The sequence below is a fragment of the Engystomops pustulosus genome, chromosome 6 (assembly GCF_040894005.1).
Source record: "Engystomops pustulosus chromosome 6, aEngPut4.maternal, whole genome shotgun sequence".
Lineage (NCBI taxonomy): Eukaryota > Metazoa > Chordata > Amphibia > Anura > Leptodactylidae > Engystomops > Engystomops pustulosus.
In genome coordinates, this window is record NC_092416.1 from 22,432,437 (window position 1) to 22,456,515 (window position 24,079).

Genomic DNA, 24,079 nt, shown 5'->3' on the forward strand with positions numbered 1-24,079 from the left:
GGAGGACGCAAACTCGTTTTTTGCGCAGTGTAATGAAAAAGAAGATATACAAGTTATCAGCACTAAAAGCTTAGAGTTTAAGATAAAAGGGTTGGCAGAGAAAGAAGTGAGATTGTTCTGGACTATTAATTCATTAAAATCATACGCAGTGAGTGGAAGAGTACCCAGAGGCCTAAGAGTCTACAAACCTCCATCCCAATTCACAGATGATATCAATTACATAAGAGCTTGGGAGGAGGCACATCACGAACATTCCAAAAACTTAATGAGAATTGTCCTGTCACGGAATGAAGAAGAATACCAACTAGTAACCACTGAATTGTGCAAAGCAAAGTCAGAATTGAGGAGAAGACATACACCACAACAAATGGAAACACTCATGAAGAGCCTGGAAAGACAGCTAGTCCCAATACAAGCCACCATAAAAGAAAAAAAGAAGGATAAATTTATGAGGGACAAGAAAGATTATGAAAACAACCAAATCTTCAACTGGCACACCAAGAAGAAACCCAGATCTACTAGACCCTATCAACCCAGACATAGGAGAAATGGCAATAGAGAGAAGAAGGATTACTGGACAACTGACTCCGAATCAAGTTACTCAGACGAGGGACCAACAACCAGCACACCAATTGACGCCTCCCAGCAAGCACAAATCCCTTTAGGAAAACCCCCAAAAAACGAAGTACCCGAAGAGGTCGACCCAAGAGACAAAAAAGAAAAAAAGAGGAACCAGAAACGCAAGCAAGTCTCCTGGAAGTGAGCCAGGAAAAGGACTTAGTCACCAATTTGTCACAGGTCGAACTTGGGACAGCACATAACTCGGTCTTGCAGAAAGGTCTTAATTTCTGTTTGACCGACACCTTTGATTTTGTTGATTTCGAAATTGATTTATTCAGGGGTACTAGGAAGATGGCACTAAAGAAAACGTTTGCACAAGTAACACACATAGAATGTAAGACAGAGCAGAAGGTAGCGGAAGTACCAGTCACGATTAGCCCGTTAGGATTTTTCGTAGAACAGAAATTGTCCGACGTAGAGAAGGAATGCCTCTTGTTTTTGGCTGATGAAGAAAACATGTCCACATCTATACCAGACACATATTTTAGAGGAGGCTTACCCTCCACATTCAATCCCCAAGTTAACCCAGGTAGCGCCATAGACATTTTCAAAAAACAGGTCACCAAAGAAATCAAGGCTTTAATATACAAACAAGATAAGTCGAACCTTACTAAAGAAGAGTGGGAGGCCCTGAAATCATTAAAAAATGACGACAGTCTCATAATAAAGCAGGCTGATAAAGGGGGGGGGGGGGTGGTGCTCTTGACTAAAGAATACTATATACAAGAGGCCGCAAGGTTATTGGGAGATGAGGGGACGTATGAGAAGCTCAAAAAAGATCCCACTCAAAAATTCTTATCCCAGTTGAGGACATTCTTGAGTTCTTGAGGGAGAGTGTTGAAAAAGGCCTCATATCAAAGAAAACAGGAGATAAATTACTACCCCTGCACCCCAAGAAACCTAATTGGTATTTTGTCCCGAAAATACATAAAAACCTAGAGTCCCCGCCCGGCCGTCCCATTGTAGCAGCCATAGGATCAATAACAGAACCACTATCTCAGTACGTTGATTGGCTGTTGAGACCAGCCTTACGTAGTATACCTTCTTACATTAAGGATACTAACCACTTTTTGGACATAATACAAGATCTGTCATGGCAACCAGGAGACTTATTAGTATCCATAGACGTGGAGAGTTTGTACACTCGAATACCCCACGACAGGGGGATAAAAGCCATAAGAGACATTCTAACTCAGGCAGACAAAAACAAGGGCTATATAGACTTTATATGTAATGTCTTACACTTCGTGTTAACACACAATGCATTTCAACACAACAACATTTGGTATGGCCAGAGAGAGGGAACGGCGATGGGGACCCCGGTCTCCTGCACATACGCCAACCTCTTTCTGGCCATATTCGAAGACAAATATGTATTTTCGGTGAGCAACCCCTTCTTGAGATGTATACAGACATATAAACGTTATGTGGACGACGTCTTTATGGTATGGAGAGGAACAGAACAACAGTTCAAGGATATGGTCCATCATTTAAACACACATAACGACATGAACATGTTATTTACATACAACATAGGAGGTACCCGCCTGGAATTTTTGGATGTCCTGGTGATAGAAAAGAATGGAACCCTTGAAACAGAAGTGTTTAGAAAGAGTACAGCAAAAAATGCTCTCCTACATTTTCAGAGTTACCACCCTAGATATGTTAAGAAAGCAGTCCCGTATGGACAGTTTGTACGAGTGGCCCGCATTAATAGCACAGAAGAAGGTTTCTTGATGCAATCCCAAGCGCTAAAAACTAGACTTCGAGCAAGGGACTACCCAGAGATAATCATAGAAGAAGCCTTTGAAAGAGCAAAAAAGAACAGGGAAATATTACGAAGTGGCAAAAAAGCCCGCAAGAAACAGAGAGGTAAAACGGATAATGAAAGATTTGTTTTCTCCTTTAATTTCACACCTCAAGCCGAATTGATTAAATCAGTCATCAGGTCTAACTGGCACATAATAGAGTCAGATAGAGAGCTTGCACAAGTAGCAGCGGGGGGCCCCCTTATAACATTTCGAAGGGGGAGAACTATAAAGTCGGAGTTAGTTAGAAGTGCATTCAATCCCACCACCGACAATTGGCTAGAAACAAGCATCCCAAAAGGCAACTACCCGTGTGGCAACTGCAGTTACTGCACGCAGTTTATCAAAGCGAAAGAGATAAACTGTGGAGGCCAAGTAGCTAAATTGAAACACCTCATAACATGTAAGACGGACTATGTCGTTTATGTGATTTTTTGTGACTGTGGCTACTTCTATGTAGGGAAAACTATTAGAAGTTTAAATAGACGGTTCTATGAACACACCAGATCCCTGAGGACAGGTACAGGCGCACCTAGACTAATCGAACATATGAGAACACATCATAACTCCGACCCTAAAACTTTGCGTTTTGCAGGCTTAGAACGAATACCTGTTTTGAGAGGAGGGGGCGACAGACAACGCCTCCTTTTACAGAAAGAGGGCAGGTGGATACTACGTACAGGAGCTTTAGGTCCTCTAAATTAGACATGAGTGTCTTTATTTGATATGATCCACAACATGCGTTTATATGATTACGAGAAACAACAGAACATGTACACTAACTATCCCCACCCCCAAAAGGGGAAAATAAGTGAAGAAATAGTGCAAATTGTAATAGTTTATTTCTTAGTCTTTTTCGCTGCGTTTATGTACACACAGCTAATTTTTGGCCCTATCGTTATACCTTACACAGGTTACAAGGGCAAAAATTAGTATTTGCGCCCGTGTTTATTTGTTTATACATGAGGCATGGATTTAAATATTTGTCATGCAGGATTTCCCCTTTTTTGCCCCGTTAGTTGCCTACTCCCGCCCCCTATATATACTATAAACGTATTCTGTACTACACTCCCCTGGTTTACTAGTGCCGCCGCAATACTAGCTGTAATCACAGCGACAGAACTCACCCTTTCAAGTCGTGCGCCTAATGCGGCGCTGCCTGCTGCTTGGCCCCGCCTCCCCGGCCGGCGCCCGAGGGAGGGGCGCGTCATGTGACAGCTGGCCCGTGACGTGTACGACGCGGTTGCTTAGCACCCGTGCCGGCACCCACTCTGGCCGACTGCGCGCAGCACGCCCCGTCCGTATCGATGCCAGCGGGGTGTAAGCGGACCACGGCACATTCCAACGACCGGTTAGTGCATTTGACTTGTGGGTTTGCTATGTAACTCATTACTTATTTGAAGGCATTCGACACTAGTTGGGAGTTCCCTACCCAGGTTAACTACCAATGGAATCCATTTCCAGTTTAGGGGGCGTGGCCAAACGGGTTTAAAAGGCCTGCCTTGTTTTTACATGTGTGTTAGCAGACAAGCCAGACGAAGCGCCGAGAGCGCGAAACAGCTGTCCTTTCTGCCATGTGCTGAGTCCCTGCGTCCTCCCCTCCCTCTATGTGCAACTATTCTTTTGTCTTGTTGTAAGTATGCAAAAATAAATCGTCATTTAAAGGAGCTGATGCAGTGAGTGCCATTCCATTTCTCATTTTCCACACTATATAAATAAAGGAATTATTAAATATTCTCACCCGGGGGATCGGCATCCTGGTGCTGACTACTTTCATGCCAGCCCTGGGTTCCTATGATAGACCCAAGAGTTTTAGATCGTGCTTCCAAAAGATGACTATAGTAATATGCTGCAATACATTAGTATTGCAGTATACTACATTGAACAAGTGATCAAATGATCACTTGTTCATGCCCCACCTTGGGACAAAGTAAAACCGTTAAAAAAAAATAAAAAAATGCACAGTGAGTGAGAAACAGGCAGGGCGAGTGAATGAGTGACAGAGAGACATGCAGTGAGAATGAGAGACAAGTAGGGAGAGTGAGTGAGTGAGAGAGAGAGACAGGCAGAGAGAGTGAGCGAATGAGAGACAGGCAGGGAGAGTGAGCGAATGAGAGACAGGCAGGGCGAGTGAGTATGTGACAGAGAGACATGCAGTGAGAGTAAGATAGAGACAAGTAGGGAGAGTGAGTGAGAAACCAAGAGACAGGCAGGGAGAGTAAGTGAGAGACAGACAGGGAGAGTGAATGAGAGACAAACAGGAAGAGTGAATTAGAGACAGGCAGGGAGAGTGAGTAAGAGGAAGGGAGAGCGAGAGATTGAGAGACAGGCAGGGAGAATTAGTGAAAGACAGGCAGGGAGAGTGAGTGACACAGAGACATGGAGAAAGAGTTAGACAGGTGGGGGGGGGGTAAAATTAAAAAAAAGAATAAATATGCCCTACTAATGCCACATCAAATGTATAAAACTGGCTGTGTGTGTATGCACGTGTGGCTCAGGGATTTTGATTCAGAATTTTCGCCCTGCACTTTTCAAAATACACTTATTAGAAGCTGAGCCATGATTGGTTGCTGTTCTGCCACAGGTCATTAATATGATCACTGAGCTTTGATTGGGAACTATAGGCAATGAGCATAAGACAGCTTATGTGTGAGGTAAGATGGAAAGAGTGAGAGACAGGCAGACAGGGAGAGTGAGTGACAGAAGGGCAAGGAGAGTGAGTGAGAGACAGAAAGGGAGAGTGACTGAGAGACAGCAAGATGAACAGGGATAGTGAGTGAGAGAAAGAGAAACAGGTAGAGAGAGTGAATGGGTTAAAGACAGGCAGAAAGAAAGAGTAGGTGAGAGACAGGCAGAGAGACTGAGAGGGTGAGAGTAAGGCAGAAAAAGTGAGTGGGTTAGAGACAGACAGGGAGAGTGAGTGAGTGACAGAGAGACACACAGGGAGAGTTAGAAAGAAAGGGAGAGTGAGTGAGAGACCAAGAGACAGGCAGGGTGAGTGAGAGACAGACAGGGAGAGATAGATACAAATTTTGCTGTTACCTGGTTCTATTTTGTTATATCCACGAGCATTTATTTACTATCATGGGCAACGTATCAATGGGAAATTTAGGCTCATCTCTCTTATCTCTTATGTTCACATATATTTGCTAGGTACTATTTTAACACCATCCATCTTCAACCTGTATGTGTGTATGTGCTGCCTTTAGTGGTTGTTTTGTGAATTTCATGTCCACATTTTTTTTAGCTTCATGGGATATTGTATTGACTTGGCTTCATGAGAAATTAAACTTCTACAGCAAATTCAATGTAAACATTTATAAAACTTTTGTCGATTAAACTTGTAAACAGTAAAGATCGGTACTAACCGAGATGGGAAAAAATATGGGGGAAAAAAACGGAAGTAGTCAGGGAAACTCGACGATAATGCGCCGTTAGGACCCTGAGTAAATGTGCCCCATTGTTGCAATATACAAGGTATATGCCGGAGTGCATAGAACAAAGGATAGCCATTTTGCCCATAAGCACTTCAGGTATCTTGAATTAGTCATGTGCCGCCTCTTATGTCAGGTAAAAAGATCCAGATCCTAAAGCGATGGCATACCTCATGTACAGTAAGTGCAAACTAAACCTGAGCTTATTGTACTTACGACAGTCAGAAGATGTTCTCCAATCATAGATGCTTATCCCACGACTTATACAAGTGTCTGCATAGGCCTCCAGAGCTTGGCAAAGGATGACTTTATCTCCATCATTCCTACAGGTATCATAGAGACAACCATCGAAAAACTTATTTGGACAAACAAAAAAAAGGAAAATATAACGCTATTGTAGGCCTAAGTAAGCCGTTGGGGTTCTCCTATGGCTATTTTGTAGCCGACACTGAAAGCACACTGCTTTGCAAGATGAGTTTGAGCTATAAAATGAAATAAAGGTAAAAAAAAATAAATAAATCAGCAGACTGTGCCTAATTCTACTCAAACCCCTAATAAATTTTCCCACTTTGGTGTTTGAGGTGGATATGTGTGTCACTAAGAGCTAAACACAACGGTAGCAAGTCCCCCTGCAAATTCCTCACAATATGGTACTAGCTGCACTACTAGTGCCAGCAAGCCCAGCCACAAGCAAATAAAAAAAAAAAAAGTATAACGTTATTGTAGCCCTAAGAAGGGCTGTTGGGTTCTTGTAGACTCACTCCTGCCTAACAGTAAGCTAATAGAACACCCTAACGCTTTCCCTGACCAGCAGCAGCTCTCTCCCTAGCGGCATCCAGACACAGAATGATCCAAGCAGCGCAGGCAGGGGCTAGTCTATTCCAGGGTCACCTGATCTGGCCAGCCAACCACTGCTATCGGCGTGTAAGGGTACCACGTCATGCTGGGTGGAGTGCAGAGTCTCCTGGCTTGTGATTGGCTCTGTTTCTGGCCGCCAAAAAGCAAAACGGCGGGAGATGCCATTTTCTCGAGCGGGCAAAGTATTCGTCCGAGCAACGAGCAGTTTCGAGTACGCTAATGCTCAAACGAGCATCAAGCTCGGACGAGTATGTTCGCTCATCTCTAGTCGGAACCGGAAGATGTTGTTTCTAGTTTTGTTCCGGGAGTGGATTAATTTGCACTGATCTGTGTGTTCTTTCCCATGCCAGGATAAAAATACATATGTTAGTCATATAATCATTAGAATTTTTCTCTCTTGGTGAGTTTAGAGGTTGATTTATCTTCTTTTATATAGATTAATTTTCTCTGGGATATTTATGTAATGATTTCTGTGGCTTCATTAAGACTGTATGGTACAAGTATATTAAAGGAAATCTATCATTTGATTTGATGCATTATGAAGCAAACATACCTTGAGATTGCTGTAGTTAGAGTGGTTTTGCTGAAAAAACAATTATAATATTCAGGACCTTGGTAATGCTGCGTCAGGCTGGCTGACATAAAAACATTATTACATGGGAGCTTGTTAATCAACCTCGAGCTGGATCACTCATACACAGCAGGTGGGGGATGGTGCAGCAATTGATTATTCTGCCTTCAGGCACAACCCAGGGATTCTATCATCATCTCCTGCAGAGAAAAACTCACTGCTAGTACAGGCCCTGAACCAAGCCCTGAAGGAGCCATTGAAGCGTCAGAGCTTCATTATCATAATGTTATATCTGTTTCATAATCAAAACCACTCAGCTCAGGGATGAACCAAGATATGATCCTGGATCAGTGTAGCTATAGCATTCTCAAGGTATGTTTGCTTCATAATGCATCACATCAAATGGAAGGTTTCCTTTAAGTTTATAAATTCTGTACATTTCACATTTCTTACGTTTTTCATATGTTCATCTTCGGAATTCTGTCAATCGGTGTGATTAAGATTTTTTCATTTTGTTGATCCTTATGTTTTATCTTAATATGGCGAGAAAGGTCATGTTTCCCAAACCCCAATTAGATATTACATCTATGGGTGTTATAATCTGTTGTGAAGTTCCTGTGTAGTTCCTGTGAGTTAGGAGTAAAGTTTATCTGAGCATGTGTGATTTCTTTGCAACATTCACAGTTTTTCTGTTTACAGTTAAAGGATCCGGGTTGGATGTTAGAATCTGTTTGCAAAAATTGTTTACAGATTTTTTGGATCCTTTTTTGACTATCGAGTTTAATTGTCGGTATTCTGCTGGGAGCCAGAAGATTTTTTAAGCTACGCCCTCTTCTGTAGGTTATCTTGGGGTTATCTGGAATAGTTTTTCCCAAGATCGGGTCAGCTTTTAAGATATGCCAGTTATTTTCTAGTGCTTTCCTTATTTCCATATGCTGAGTATTTTATGTGGTTATGAAGTTATGTTTAAATTTATCCATTGTACAAGTGGTATTGTTGTTTGGTTCCAAAAGAAATTTCTGTGTTTTCGAGGCTATGCATCTTGTATAAGCATTTTGGGATAAGATTTTTCTTGAAAATCTTTTATTTCAATAATTCCACTTGTTTATTGTATCATTATCTGAACAGTTCTATGAAAAAAATGGCTCCCAACAGAATACCTACACCTAAACTCAATAGTAAAAAAATCAGTAAAACATTTTTTCAAATAGATTCTAACATGCAGTCTGGATCGTTTAAATGTAAAAAAAAAACTGTGAATGTTGCAAAGAATTGCCCCGGGATTTTGGCGCATGCGCTCGGATTGTGCGGCATCGGCGCTGGCTTTTACGCGACAGAAATCAGGGGGCATGGCCGTCGGACAACCCAACGGATTTGTTAAAACCGCAGAATTTAAAAAAGAATTTGTGTTGCAAGATTAGCACTTACATACACCGGGACAAAGAAGGTGAACTCCAGCAGACCTCAGAGCAGCAGTGACACCTGCTGGATATAGGGCGAGCGGATCTTAGTGAATCCCGGCAGACCCGAATCTGCGTCGGACAACGCGCGCGGGATCGCGACTGGACCGGGTAAGTAAATAAGTTTAACGTTTAATATCAAGCAATATCTTACCTGTAAATCTGATTATGTGTTATATGTCATAATGCAGCAGTGGCGAACCTATGGCACGGGTGCCACAGGTGGCACTCAGAGCCCTTTCTGTGGGCACCCAGGCCATCGACCCCAGGACAGAGTTCACCAAGCGACACTTCAATGTCTGTTTGGAACTGCGGGAAAATTGAGAAGGTGTGGACAGGGCTGCATTATCTTTGGAGATCTTCCAAAGAACCACCATTCTTACTGTACAGTGAGACCCTTTAGAGAAGCTACAATCATAGTCTGTATTTGCCCTTCTTCTTTCCACTGTATTGGTGGCCTCCGGGGGCCGATACAATTGAAAGATGTCAAAGAACAGGTAGCAATAAGTTACTGCTTAAAATGTAATGTTGGCACTTCACGGCAAATAATTGGATTTTGGTTGTAGTTTGGGCACTCTCTAAAAGGTTCGCCATCACTGCCATAATGTGTCACTGTAATAAACAGTATATAGCAGTGATGGCGAACCTTTTGGAGACAGAGTGCCCAAACTACAACCAAAGTGCACTTATTTCCCGTGAAGTGCCAACATGGAATTTTAAGCAGTAACTTATTGCTACCTGTTCTTCCACATCTTGCTACCTGTTCTCCCCCCCCCCCTAAGGCCACCAATACAGTTGAAAGAAGGGGAGCAAATTCAGACTCTCGTTGCAGCTTTGTTCCAGGGTCTCTCTGTAGAGGAAAAATGGTTGGTCCTGCAGGATGACCTCCAAAGATATTGCAGTTCTGTCAACACCTTCTAACTTTGCCCGCAGTTCCTAACAGCCAATGAATTGTTGCTTTAAAGAAAGCGCTGAGAGCAGCATCTCTTAAGTTGCCTGGGACTTGGTGGATTTGGTCCTATTTGGTAAACTCTGTCCTAGGGTGATGGTCTGAGTGCCCACAGAATTGGCTCCGAGTGCCACCTCTGGCACCCGTGCCATAGGTTCGCCACCACTGGTATATAGTAAGAACTACACAGGAACTTCACAACAGATTAAACACCTATAGATGTAATATCAAATTGGGCTTCGAGAAACTTTCTTGCCATATTAAGATAAAACATAAGGTTAATAAAAATTTAAAAAATGTATCATACATTGTAGAGATGTATCATATTTCTGGCCTTGGGAAGAAGAACACTCCGATGTAAAACCCAGATCAGTGCAAATTAATCCACTCCCGGAATGAAGAACTCCTAGAACAGAGTGTAACAACTGGATCAGCGCAAACTTACTCACTGCCGGAACTAAGCGATGAAAGACATCTTCTGGATCTGACCGCTGTTGTGATTCCTAGCGAGAATACCCTTGTTAAACATAAATCTTGCATTTCTTATTTCTCCCCACCAGAGGGCGACAGCATTCACAAAACAAATTGAAGAATAACATGGAAACATCGGGTATATATATATATATATATATATATATATATATATATATATATATATATAATATAAATTATCATTCAGACTCCAATAGTTGTTTACTTATACAACATTAAAGATAAATGTATTTTTTTACCAGTTTTTAAATGAAACAATTACCACACACTGACAAGTCCCTGAAAAAGAGACAAAAAGCTAAGTAGGAAGTGTTCCTAAGAACGGAAGTCACCATCAAATACTTATGAATGAAAATGTAAACCATAACAAATTAGAGTAATGATGTCACCGACCCATCGTTTGGCGACAGTGCACTACTTTCCTTACAAAAAAGTGTCATTTAATGCTCGGAAACGTGTAGCTAAGAGGCTTTATGTATTTATTATCTTTATAGAATTTAATGCTTGTACGGAGTTTAGAAATAAAATAGTGTTGAGAGATATATATCTCCGAAGTATTCATTTCCTTAATGGAATATAGAAGGTGCCATGGTATGTGGAACTCTACAGACTTCATCATTTGCTTATATCTAAACCAGGCTGTGAGAATTTCTTTGTCAGATAGATTCAACCAGAGACCTGGACCAGATGAATTGTTGCCTATGCTGAAGTTTGCCATGTTCCGGAATAAAGGAACTATGAGTTTATGGTTGACATCCCTTGTCTCCGTGTGATCCCTGTCCCAAAGCAACAAGGGCCTCCTATTTACCATTTAGGCAGGGATCCACTCACACACCCATCGGGAACGCCCCAGGGAGAACTACTATTAGAGTAAATAGTTATTGCATTGTCCCTTTAAAATAAGTGATTATAAACCAAAAATGTGACATCCAAAGTAGGGTAACAGCATTAAAACTATTTTTTTTTTGCTTACTTGTGCAAACAGTAAGGAACTGGTGTGTTTGCCTAGTAGTGGAGACCCAGCGCCCAAGGAACAACTGTTTGAGCCCTAGATAACGATCTTTTACAGGAGTATTATCAGTTCAGATTTATCTGGATTTATATGGCCTGCGAACGACAGTGGAAGAGATTTACAGGCCTTTATTTAATTTAGTTATGGCAAATAACAGCATTGGATCAGTGATTTGTTGTGCTGAGTGTTGGAGTTTAGATATTGATTTCTAAATATTTGAAGGAGGAGACCATCTTTAGTCCTGACATATGACCTTGCCATGGTGAAGTACCCAGTAACATGTAAACTGACTTTGTCCAGTTCACCTGGAGACATAGGAAAGAACAAAATTCATCGATGATAGTAATGGCTCCTTGTAGGGAGGAGGAAGAATAGGAGAGGAAAAATATCATGTCATTCACATAGAACCTTACTCTGTCTTCTGTAGGGTCTATGGATATAACTGTATAAATTAAGTCACTGCTAATTTTAAGTGCGAGGATCTCTATAACCAATGCAAAAAGCAAAGGCAATAGAGGGAATCCTTACCAGGTGCCTCAACGCAGGAGGAATTCCAGGGAGAACTCCCCATTAATCAATAATTTACTCTTAGGGGGTTAAAAAAAGTATAGAGATCCAGCGGTAGAAACAGGGTCCCAATTCATAATTTTGTAGACATCTCATGAGACCGAGAACTACAGTAGCATCTGACAAAGAGTCGGGCAGCGACCCTTTGGGGAGTGCAGTGTTGTACAGCTGTAATAGATTGTTGTGCAGCAGTTCATTGTACCTAGTATAGACCTCTTTAGGATGACCATCCGGCCAAGTGTCAAGTGTCGCTTGACATGTGCTTAATTGCACCCAGCAATGGAAGGTGAACTCCAGTGAACTTCGATGGACTTCAGCGCAGCAGCGACACCTGGTGGACATCGGGCGCACTACCTAAGTGAATCGCCGGAAGACCCGAATCCTCGACAGAGAACCCACCGCTGGATTGCGAATGGACCGGGTAAGTAAATCTGCCCCTATATCTCCATGTATAACTGAATCTCTTCAGGGGTTTTGTCTACCATGGAAGAGTAGAGATCGTTACAAAATTGTGTGAATCTATTAACTATAGCTCCTTGCTACTGCGGGGTCACCCCCTCAGTGATCTCATTCCTAAAATAGCTCTTTCAGCTGTAAGGAAGCCTTTGAGAACATCCCCAGAGTCCCTCCAGCTGTGCGTCTAGGTGTGCTTCAGGAACCCCATGATGGGATCCTAACCTGTAGACCAGTGATGGCGAACCTATGGCACTGGTGCCAGAGGTGGCACTCAGAGCCCTTTCTGTGGGCACTCAGGCCATCAGCCCAGGACAGAGTTCACCAAATAGGAACAAATCCATTAAATCTTCCTGCAGTCCCAGGCAACTTATGAGATGCTGCGCACAGCACTATTTTACAGCGACACTTCATTGACTGTTTGGAACTGCTTGAAAAGTGAGAAGGTGTTGAAAGAAGTGCATCTTTGGAGGTCTTCATGCTGGACCCACCATTCTTTCTAAACAGAGAGACCCTGGAGAGAAGCTACAATGATAGTCTGAATTTGCCCTCCTTGTTTCAACTGTATTGGTGGCCTCAGGCAACCGATACAATTAAAGAAGTGGAAGTACAGGTAGCAATAAGTTACTGCTTAAAATGGTACTTTGGCACATCAGGTTAAATAAGTGGGTTTTGGTTGTAGTTTGGGCACTCGGTCTCTAAAAGGTTCGCCATCACTGCTGTAGACCAATAGAGCCATGTCAGAAAGCATGGATTCTGACCCTGTGCGCTGTCAACCTGGTCGGTCCGCCCACGAAATATTGCATTGGAGAATGACCAGAGGAGTTAATAGTGAAGAAGACCCAAGGATGTAACCAATATGGGAGAGGGAGTAAAAGGAGGGACTATAGCATGAGAGTCGTAGGAAATATATGTCTCCAGTAATTCACCCATCCCATTTTAGGTATGAATAGCTCTAAATTAGCGGTCTGTAAATTGACCTGCTGAGGGCTCCCGGGATGCTGTCTGTCAAGTTGATGGTTATGCAATAAGTTCAAATCTCCCATTGCAAATAGTTGTGGCGTGTGGATAAGCAGCTGCAAATAGTGTCGCTTTGTATAATAAACCTAGAGGCTGCAGATGCCTAGTATGTTGTATGGAGCACCATCAATGCGTGCACGGTAAATTCCCTAACATCCATTGGGTCCCAATGCACGACTTGTGAATTAGTAAAACCCCTCTAGACAACGACCTGTGGCATGAATGTGGTGCCCATTGAATCCAAGGTTTTTCTAACATCGGGTCAAGATGGGTTATCTTCAAGCAAATAACAGGAGGGTCATGCATTCTAATTTAGTCCCAGATCATAATTTTTTTTCAGGGTGCCCAAGCTACGGACATTCCAGTGAGGCATGCCTGAGTAGTAAGCCCCTCACACAGCTGTATAACCCTCGATTGTTGCTGAAGGAAAGCATACATGGCGCAGGATTGACACTGCGTAGCATTGCCACTTATGAAGTCCATTGTACTAATGGGGAATACAACAACCAAACAAAACTTGGTTAACCCTTTAAGGACGTAGCCAGTTTATAGCTTAAATAGTGACTGTAAACATATTTTCCCCACAAATCTGTAGCTCATGGAATGTAAATGAACTTTGCCTATTTTCTTTGTGACTTATATGCAGTTGTTTCTTTGCTATACCCCACAAATTACCTCAGAGCTGCAATAGCTGCTTCCTCTGCGGACAAGCACTGGAGTCCATACTTTGTTTAAAGTTTGTTTCTCAGTTGGTTTCATGGGAGGGGAGGAGCTGCTGCTCCTTGCTCATGGGGAAGGAGGGCATGTGACAGTGAATGTAGCAGAGCTGGGTGTGTCTCCTGCACAGAATAGTGAGGTACATGATCTCCCCTGTTCCCTATCAGTCCCTCCATCCCAGTCTGTGAATCTACAGAACTTTCTGTGTCCCTGTCCTCTCCTCATGTTATGCCTCTCCCCCTCCTTGTCATCGGCAGTATCAGCTCTGTGTAGATAAACTATTAACCCTTAGTGCTCCCACAGCACAGGCTATATACTTCTTGTAATTGGATTACTCAGGATTTCTACCACTTATTACATATTCCCTGCTCCTCCATGTGATAGAAGCTGCCAGACTGTCACCATATACATCCTGTACGTGCAGTGTTCAGTGGATTTACTTGTGGGAAACTAAATAGATTTAATGCTAAATTACTTTGAGAGAGAACTCAAGGCATCATGGGATCTGTGGGTAAGCTAATCTGGCCTCAGGTTGAGGGCATAGACTGATAGACATTAGTCTCCACCTACTTCATCTCCAGTGATAAAGTTTTTGTCAAACACTTTCAGGAAAGAAAAGGATGAGCAGCACAAAGTAGGCATCAACGGGGGAATCACATATAATAATTTGGTAAAATCACAATAATTTTACATTTAGCCTTTGAGGCTCAGCCTCAATTTGAAATTATCTTTTTTTCAGGCAGATAAATGTGTTTCTAAATTGGTCGCCGAATAACATTTCCCATATGTCTGCTTTACTTTTTCATAATTTTTTAAATGTCTGGATAATTTATTTTGATGTCACGCGGCTTACAAATCAAACATTGTTTTCCATATTTTCAAAGAGATTTCAGAATTGACTTTTTTGGAAATCATTACTGTTTTTAACTTCTTACCAACGTGTGATATATCTGTGCGTCACACGTCGGCTACGGGTAAATGGAGAGGGCTCACACATTTTATGTGCGACAAAATAGGTAAAAATCATTATTTTTGGTGTTTTTTTTTATTAATTTTTTACAGCATTCATCTTGCAGGTATAATAATGACTTTGTGTCGATACTACATATTTGTATGGTGATTTTCACTTTTTTAATTGTATATGTAAGTGTAATATGTAACAGGGCTTAAAGGCTTTTTGATTAATTTATTTTTATTTAAAAACTTTTTTCACTTTTTGAAAAAAAACTTTTAGACTTGTCCCACCATGGAACATAAACAAGTAATCATTTCATTGCTTATTCATTATAATACCCGGCATTACTGAAATATGCATAGGCTGACCCCGTGCCTGTAAGGTCCTGTATGTAATAGGACCTTACAGGCATTTACTATAGACAGCCCGGGGGTCTTAGCTCAGGATTTCTGGTTGCCATAGCAATAATTGACACCACCCAAATAAAGGTTCTGGGGAGGCCAATCGAGCAGGGGGAATATTCCTGCAGCCATATTATTGTCATAGTCGCTCTGACCGCGGAATTTAAATGGTTAACACCGCCGCTCGGAGCTCACACCTGCTGACACCCCAGATTACCACAACCTGCGATTCTCGATGCTTCGGTGCAGAGCTGAACTCATTTTAGATCAACGCCTTACTAGTACTATGCTCTAGTATGCTAGAGGGACTACGCGCCATTCTAGCATGCCGCAGAGTGTTGAGGTGTTACATATGAATTTCCATAACACCACAAAAATTCAGCAGGTACCTCCTAAAGTCCCTTAATCTTAACTCACTTTATCCTAAGTCCCACTTTGGACCCTGCACACTTAGGACAGACAGACTCTCGCACATTCTCTTTGCTGCTTTATGAAGGTTTAGATGCGACAAAAGTTGCTCCTCTCTCTGCAACAAAGTCTAAAAACCTGGAGAATAATCTCATAGTCAGATTTATGCATCATCTTTATTGTTTTCTTAGAATCAGCCATTATTGTAGATTTTATCCTGAAGTTGAAGATTATTTAATACAATATTTTTGTGAAATAAAATTTTAAGTAATCAAAATATGTGCCCCCCTCCTACATTTTTTTCTGTGCCGGTGATTTGAGATGATGATTGTAGTGTCCTGGTCTACAGCTCATTTCCCGTAGTAGTAGTAGTTGTAGCAGCAGCATCTAGGATCTGTGACAGAGATAATGATTAATGGTCATTTACATCCTATATATGAATGTGAGATTATCTGCACATCAGTTATATATAATAATGTATACAGATTGCAAAGAAAGGAAGGGGAGGGGGTCTGAAAAATAAATGATATAGATAGAGAGAACTACAATTTAGAAAGAAAATACAGGGGGTACGTAAAGCATTCAGACCCCTTTAAATTCTTCACCTTTTTTTCATTGCAGCCAATTGGTAAGATCAAAAGCTCATTAATACTCTGCTCCCCATCTCAACAGAAAAAAATGAAATGCTGTGACAGTCATATTTAACTCGCATGCTGTCCATTTCCTTCTGATCCTCCTTGAGATGGTTCTACTCCTTGTTTGAAGTCCAGCTGTGTTTAATTAAACTGATTGGACTTGATTAGTAAAGGCCCACACCTGTCTATATAAGACCTCACAGTGCATGTCAGAGCACATGAGAATCATGAGGTCTAAGGAACTGCTGAGGGAGCTCAAAGACAGAATTGTGGCAAGACACAGATGTAGCTAAAATTACAAAAGATTTTTTGCAGCAATCAAGATTCCTAAGAGCATAGTGGCCTCCATAATCCTTAAATGGAAGAACTTTGGAATAACCACATGTCTTATCACGGGGGCTGAATACTTATCACCATGGGCTGAATGCTTATCACCAGGGGCTGAATACTTATCCTTATCACCATGAGATATTTAAGTTTTTCTTGTTCAATTAAATTACATTTCTGTCAACATGTGTGCAGAGTGCAAATTAAAGAGTAAAAAAGAACTTTTTTGATCTCACCAATTGGCTACAATAAAACAAAGAGTAAAAAATGTAATGGGGTCTGAATATTTTCTGTATCCACTGTAGACAGATAAATATGAAATAGATAAATATGAGATTGATAGATATTGCTCATCACACTGGAAGAAAAAAAGTATTTTTTCATTAGACTTTAAGTAAGGGTCAGTAAATACTCACATCATGTAAAATGTCCAGTGCTGCCCAATCCTTCATTCAGCCACCTTTAAAAAATAAAGCAGAGAGTTACCCCGTGTGACAAGTCTTACTTATATTTCCTCAGTACAAGATAGGTTCCTTCAGTTTGTACTTAAGTTGAATTTGTATGTAATTTGGAACTGTATATTTCAAAATTGTAGATCCAGACAAAAATTTTTTTGCCCCAGTGACTATTGGATTTTGAAACTTTTTAGCTGTAATCGGAACAAGGATTACTATAGACACCTTACAGCTGATCATTGCAGTCTGGGACCATAGTAACATCCAGAGAGATCACCAGAGGTCTCAAGGGGCAGAGAGGTCCGTCTGTAATATGTAGGGGATCTAACTAGTGATTTAAACTTGTGTGGGAAAGCTGCATATTACACTAATACAAATATATATATATATATATATATATATATATATATATATATATATATATCGTAAGTAAAAATTTGGTTAGGGATTGCCTTTTCTGGAGTCAAACGTCATGTGTCTTTTTCCACCAACACCAAGTGAAAGATGGGCTCCTGCAGTATCAGCTACAATCTCAATACTCGTGATCCCAGCTGTTTAATGTCATCCTGGATTTCTTCCAGATCCTCTGATTTCCTCCCACACTCCAAAAAACATATTGGTAGATTGTGAGCCCCCATGGGGACAGGGACTGATTTGGAGAGTTCTGTGCAGCGCTGCATAATCTGTGTGTGCTATATAAATAAAGGAATTATTAAATATTCTCACCCGGGGGATCGGTATCCTGGTGCTGACTACTTTCATGCCAGCCCTGGGTTCCTATGAAAGACCCAAGAGCTTCCGGCAGTAAGTGACTATTAGATTGTGCTTCCAGAAAATCCATAAGATGACTATAGTAATATGCTGCAATACATTAGTATTGCAGTATACTACATTGAACAAGTGATAAAATGATCACTTGTTCATGCCCCACCCTGGGACAAAGTAAAACCATTAAAAAAATATAAAAAAATGCACAGTGAGTGAGAAACAGGCAGGGAGAGTGAATGAGTGAGAGACAGGCAGAGAGAGTGAGTGGATGAGTGACAGGCAGAAAGAGTGAGTGACAGAGAGACATGCAATGAGAGTGAGAGACAAGTATGGAGAGTGAGTGAGTGAGTGAGAGACAGGCAGAGAGAGTGAGCAGATGGCAGACAGACAGGGAGAGTGAGAAAATGAGAGAGAGGCAGGGAGAGTGAGTATGTGACAGAGAGACATGCAGTGAGAGTGAGATAGAGACAAGTAGGGAGAGTGAGTGAGAAACCAAGAGACAGGCAGGGTGAGTAAGTGAGAGACAGACAGGGAGAGTGAATGAGAGACAGACAAGGAGAGTGAATGAGAGACAGACAGTGAGAGAATGTGAGAGACAGACAAGGAGAGTGAATGAGAGACAGGCATGGAAAGTGAGTAAGAGGAAGGGAGAGATTGAGAGACATGGAGGGAGAGTCAGACAGGTGTGGGGGGGAGGGGGTAAAATTTAAAAAAAGAATAAATATGCCCTACTAATGCCACATCAAATGTATAAAGCTGGCTGTGTGTGTATGCAAGTGTGGCTCAGGGATTTTAATTCAGAATTTTCACCCTGCACTTTTCAAAATACAATCATGGGCAGCGTATGAATGGGACATCTGGGCTCATCTCTCTTATCTGGCCATGTTCACATATATTTGCTAGGGACTTTGATTTTTCAGTATTTTAACACCACCCATCTTCAACCTGTATGTGTGTATGTGCTGCCTTTAGTGGTTGTTTTGTGAATTTCATGTCTACGTTTTTTTAGCTTCGTGGGATATTGTATTGACTTGGATTCAGGAGAAATGAAACTTCTACAGCGAATTCAATGTAAACATATATAAAACTGTTGGCGATTAAACTTGTAAACAGTAAAGATCGGTACTAACCAAGATGGGAAAAATATGGGGGAAAAAACGGAAATAGTCGGGGAAACCCGACGATAATGCGCTGTTCAGACCCTTAGTAAATGTGCCCCAATGTTGCAATATACAAAGGATATGCTGGAGTGCATAAAACAAAGGATGGCCATTTTGCCCATAAGCACTTCATCCATCTTGAGTTAGTCATGTGCCGCCTCTTATGTCAGGTAAAAAGGAACACCCCCGTAGCCATTTGACTCACCTATTTTATTGGGTACTGCTGCCTTCCCTTATTAGATCCATAGGTTATAAATAGTGATGGACGAACCTGAACCCCATAGATGGTGAGATTGTGTACACAAATCCAATTTCGGACTGGGTTTGGATCTGGTATTCAGCCACAACGTGAGAAGCTGGGTGATGGGCAGCCACTCAGCCAGGTTTTATCCCATAGCAGCCGAGGCCATGTCTACTTTCAAGTGCTAGTGTAATTACTTATTTCACTTATCTCCTCATACAATACTACATTGCAGTATCAGTGGCAGGAATGATGTCATCTATAACCTCACATATCATTTGCTGTGCTGCCAGATCCTAAAGCGATGGCATACCTCATGTACGGTAAGTGCAAACTAAACCTGAGCTTATTGTACTTACAACAGTGAGAAGATGTTCTCCAATCATAGATGTTTATCCCACGACTTATACAAGTGTCTGCATAGGCCTCCAGAGCTTGGCAAAGGATGACTTTATCTCCATCATTCCTACAGGTATCATAGAGACAACCATCGAAAAACTTATTTGGACAAACTTTGGAGATGCAGTCTCGGAAAGGTCCATCTTTTTTGAACAACTTGCCACAATTATCATTTCTTCCATCAAGTTTCTCCTTGCTTTCTTCACTAAATGGACAAGTTCCAGGACAAACATCGGAGCAGTTTGGATCATGATCAGGGACTTCCTTTGAAGCTGCCCAGCCTATAAAAATCATACATCTCAAAAGAATTCATAAAAAGTCTCACGTGCAGAACACATAAAAAGACATTTGGACAATCGTAAAATAACAATAAAAATAATAATAATTATTATTATTAAAGTGAAATATTCACATATGGTTTCCCCGTAATCATATTGACCCATAGAATAAAGATAACATGATTATTAGGCTATACGGTGTACACCAAAAAAAAAAAAAGAGTAAAAAAATCCAGTACAGAATTGATGCTTTTTTGTTCCTGACGTAAAAAAAAGTTTATAAATTTTCAACAATAGGAGATACCAACCCCACAATGGTAACACTGGAAAAAGCATCTCATCCCGCAAAAAACAATGCAGTCACATGGCCCCAGTAACGGAAAAGCTAAAATTTTATAGCTTACAAAAGGGGCCAATGAGGAAACTAAAATCCTGGTAGCTGCAGGGTGCTCCTTCCCTTCTGCACCTCGCTGTGCCCATAAAACAAGTAACGGCCACATGTGGGGGGTCTCTGCACCCCCCACATCGCAGAACAAATTGTAAGATGATAAAATTTGACCATTCTAAATTTCACTTTCATTTTGATGTAGTTACTATGAAAATCTCAAGGGGTTAACAATCTTCCTAAAAGCTGTTTCTGATTTGTGGGGCACAGATTTGAAAACGGGTTGATATAAAGGGGGTTATTAATGTTATATTTTATTAAATTAAATTTAAATTTTCATTCAAAACTGTATTTATCCCAAAATAGCCAATTCTGAAAATATGGAAAATCGATAATCTATTTGTAAGCCGCGTGACATCAAAATGAATTATCCAGACATTTCAAAAATGATGAAAATGTAAAGTAGACAAATGGGAAATGTTATTCAGCAACTTATTTAGGTGGTAAATCTATCTGCCTGAAAACGAGATGATTTCGAATTTTGAAAATTTTTCAAAAAATGTATAATTTTTATTTTATTTTAATGCAAAACTTATCGGGCAAAATTTACCACTAAAATGAAGAACAACATGTGGGGAAAAAATGATCTCAGAATCGTTTAGATAAGTAACAGTGTTCAAAGGTTATAACCATATAAAGCGACGCAGGTCAGAATCCATAGAATGGGGCTGAGCCTTAAGCCACAAAATGGCTGCGTTCTTAAGGGGTTAAAGCCTTTTACACTCTGGTCAGAAAGGGGTTAACATTTATTCATTCTTATTAGTTATGGGTCTGGTGATCAGAATTTCTGTCTCCTGCTTGATTTCTATTTTACATTGTTTTATACTGATTTTGCTTTATGAATGTGACATTGCCCCCGGCCTTGTCTATGCTGAGCCCCTCTGACTACTTGGTGCATGTGATGTGGTGGTTACTAAAGTCCCATCAGAACTGCTGTAACTTGTAATAGAAAATCACCCAGAATAAATACCCAGCATCATGTGATCTCTCACCATAAAATACTGCACCCAATATCCATAACTGAGAGATCCAGAGACTCCGCATTTCTGTGAAGAAAGAGAAAGAAAAAAAGAACAGGCAGCAGTGATAAGTCATAGGAGGCCAAGTACTATGATCAGTCCTAGTAATAGCCCGAGTGATAGTCCCAGTAATAGTCCTAGTAATAGCCCTAGAGATAGTCCTAGTAATAGCCCTAGAATAGTCCCAGTAATAGTACTAGTAATAGCCATAGTAATAGCCCCAGTAATGATCCCAGTAATTGTCCAAGTAATAGCCCTAGTAATAGTAATAGTCCCAGTAATAGTCCAAGTAATGGCCCTAAAAATAGCCCTAGTAATAGTCCCAGTAATAGTCCTAGTAATAGTCCTAGTAATAGTCCAATTAATAGCCCTAGTTATAGTCCTAGTTATATCCCTAATACACCAAACACTGTATGGGGGTGGCAGCAGGGCAAAACACACCACCTCCTCTCCTAAACCAAACACACCTACCCAATGCGAGTAAATAATAGAAGTACCACAAATGGTTATCAAAATTCACAAAACTTTATTGAAATATCGAAAAAAGCTTCCCGTAGGGATAAAATAGAAACGCAAGAACAACACACAGACTAATTTACAATGCACAAACCCGGATGATAATTCGTAAAAAAGTGGTATTATCCCTCATGATGCAACGCTGTTATAAACAAGGACCCTATCCGTCCTATAGAGTGTCCAACAGTACACAATATTATGATAAAGATACAATCCTATAAATCTGCTTGGTCTAGGGAACCAACAAGCAACAGAAAGATATGGGGATCATGGGATGAACCACTAATGTAAAGTATATACAGACCGCAGTAATGTGCAAGGACCCCGACACGTGTTTCGCCTCCAAGGCTTCTTCTGGGGGAGTGCCACATACAAAGAATCCCACTAATTTATACACAGACCAGCCAATGTCTATCTGGACGTAATTAGTCATAAATTACCTTGTCCTGTGAGCGCTATCAGCGCCATACATGTACGATATAATGAAGCGGGACCAGGCTGCTAACAGCTTGTCTCCTAGATGGTTACTCGCGCGAGATCCCGGAGGTGCATGACGTCACTCTCGCGAGATCTCGCTGGTGAACGCATCAGCAATATCTAACTACAGGTAATGTTTCCTGGTTGCCATGGATGCCTTATAATAAAGTGCATGTGCTAAAATGTGCAAAAGCATTTTGAATGAAATACAATAATATAAATACATAGAATAGATATATATACAATCAATATAATTATAGATCGAGATTCCCGGAGGAGCGTAACGTCACTCTCGCGAGATCTCGCCCGTGCTTATACTAGCGATATCAAACCACAGGTAGTGTCTCCTGATTACCATAGATACCTAATAATAAAGTGCATATACTGTAGTGTGCAAAAGCAAATGAGGAACAAGCTCATTTTGATTAAGACACAATAATATCAAATTAATCCAATAAGTGAAACATGAAGACAATATATACAGTCAATATAATTATTAAAGTGCAAATATGAAAATTGATCAAAAAAAAAAGTGCATGTAAATGCAAAATTAAAAAGGGGAGTGAATCGTGACATGCAGAGTGAAAAAACGTGCTCAGTGAAAAAACGTGACAATGTGGAAAAAAAGGGGGGCAAAGTCATTGGGTTTTATTCATAAGGCGGCTGAGGAACAGGTGAATATGTAAGGTCATTCTTTTCGTTGTCCAAAAATGTCCATAGGTCTCATGTGATGATAGGCCGATCTGTACATTAGGAGCTACATAAAATAAAAGACAAACAAATAAAGAGGGATACAAGAAATATATAGATTAAAATTAGAATTTAAAATGTTTAAAATAGTATGGAAAACCATAACTAAAGCATAGATGTACATAGCACCAAGACCCAAATATAATAAGACTAAGGTAATTTACAAAAAGGACAATATTTCAATAAAGTTTTGTGAATTTTGATAACCATTTGTGGTACTTCTATTATTTACTCGCATTGGGTAGGTGTGTCTAGTTATATCCCTAGTAATAGTCCTTGTAATAGTTCTATTAGTAGTCCTAGTAATCGTCCCAGTAATAGTCCCCGTAATTAGTAACCCTAGTAATATCCCAAGTAATAGCCCTAGTAATAGTCCTAGTAATAGCCCTAGTATTCGCCCTAGTAATAGTCCCAGTAATAGCCCTAGTAATAGTCCTAGTAATAGCCCTATTAATAGTCCTAATAATAGCCCTAGTAATAGCCCTAGTGATAGTCCTAGCAATAGCCCTATAATAGTCCCAGTAATAGTCCTAGTAATAGCCCTAGCAATAGCCCTAGTGATAGTCCTAGTAATAGCCCTAGAATAGTCCCAGTAATAGTCCTAGTGATATTCCTATTAATAGTCCTTGTAAAAGTTCAAGTAGTGGTCCTAGTAATAGTCCCAGTAATAGCCCTAGTAATAGTCCTAGTAATAGCCCTATTAATAGTCCTAATAATAGCCCTAGTGATAGTCCTAGTAATAGCCCTATAATAGTCCTAGTAATAGCCCTAGTAATAGTCCAAGTAATAGTGCTAGTAATAGCCCTAGTAATAGTCCCAATAATAGTCCCAGTAATAGTCCTAGTAATAGCCCTATTAATAGCCCTAGTAATAGCCCTAGTAA

At 40.7% G+C, this 24,079-nt stretch overlaps 1 protein-coding gene across 2 annotated transcripts in view; it reads right to left on the reverse strand.

Annotated features, from left to right (window-relative positions):
* LOC140134653 (alpha-tectorin-like) overlaps positions 1-24,079 on the reverse strand; it is a 54,608-nt gene that overhangs the window by 14,026 nt on the left and 16,503 nt on the right. Inside the window, exons 2-4 of one of the 2 annotated variants that reach the window (XM_072155117.1) lie at positions 21,427-21,480; positions 19,672-19,992; positions 17,105-17,148 (exon numbers count right to left, since the gene is read on the reverse strand). In XM_072155117.1, coding sequence (XP_072011218.1) covers positions 17,141-17,148; positions 19,672-19,992; positions 21,427-21,478 — 381 coding nt within the window. In that variant the 5' untranslated portion in view covers positions 21,479-21,480 and the 3' untranslated portion in view covers positions 17,105-17,140. Of the gene's footprint in view, positions 1-6,079; positions 6,228-17,104; positions 17,149-19,671; positions 19,993-21,426; positions 21,481-24,079 lie in introns of those variants that run through there. The other variant, XR_011856367.1, reaches the window with a different exon arrangement.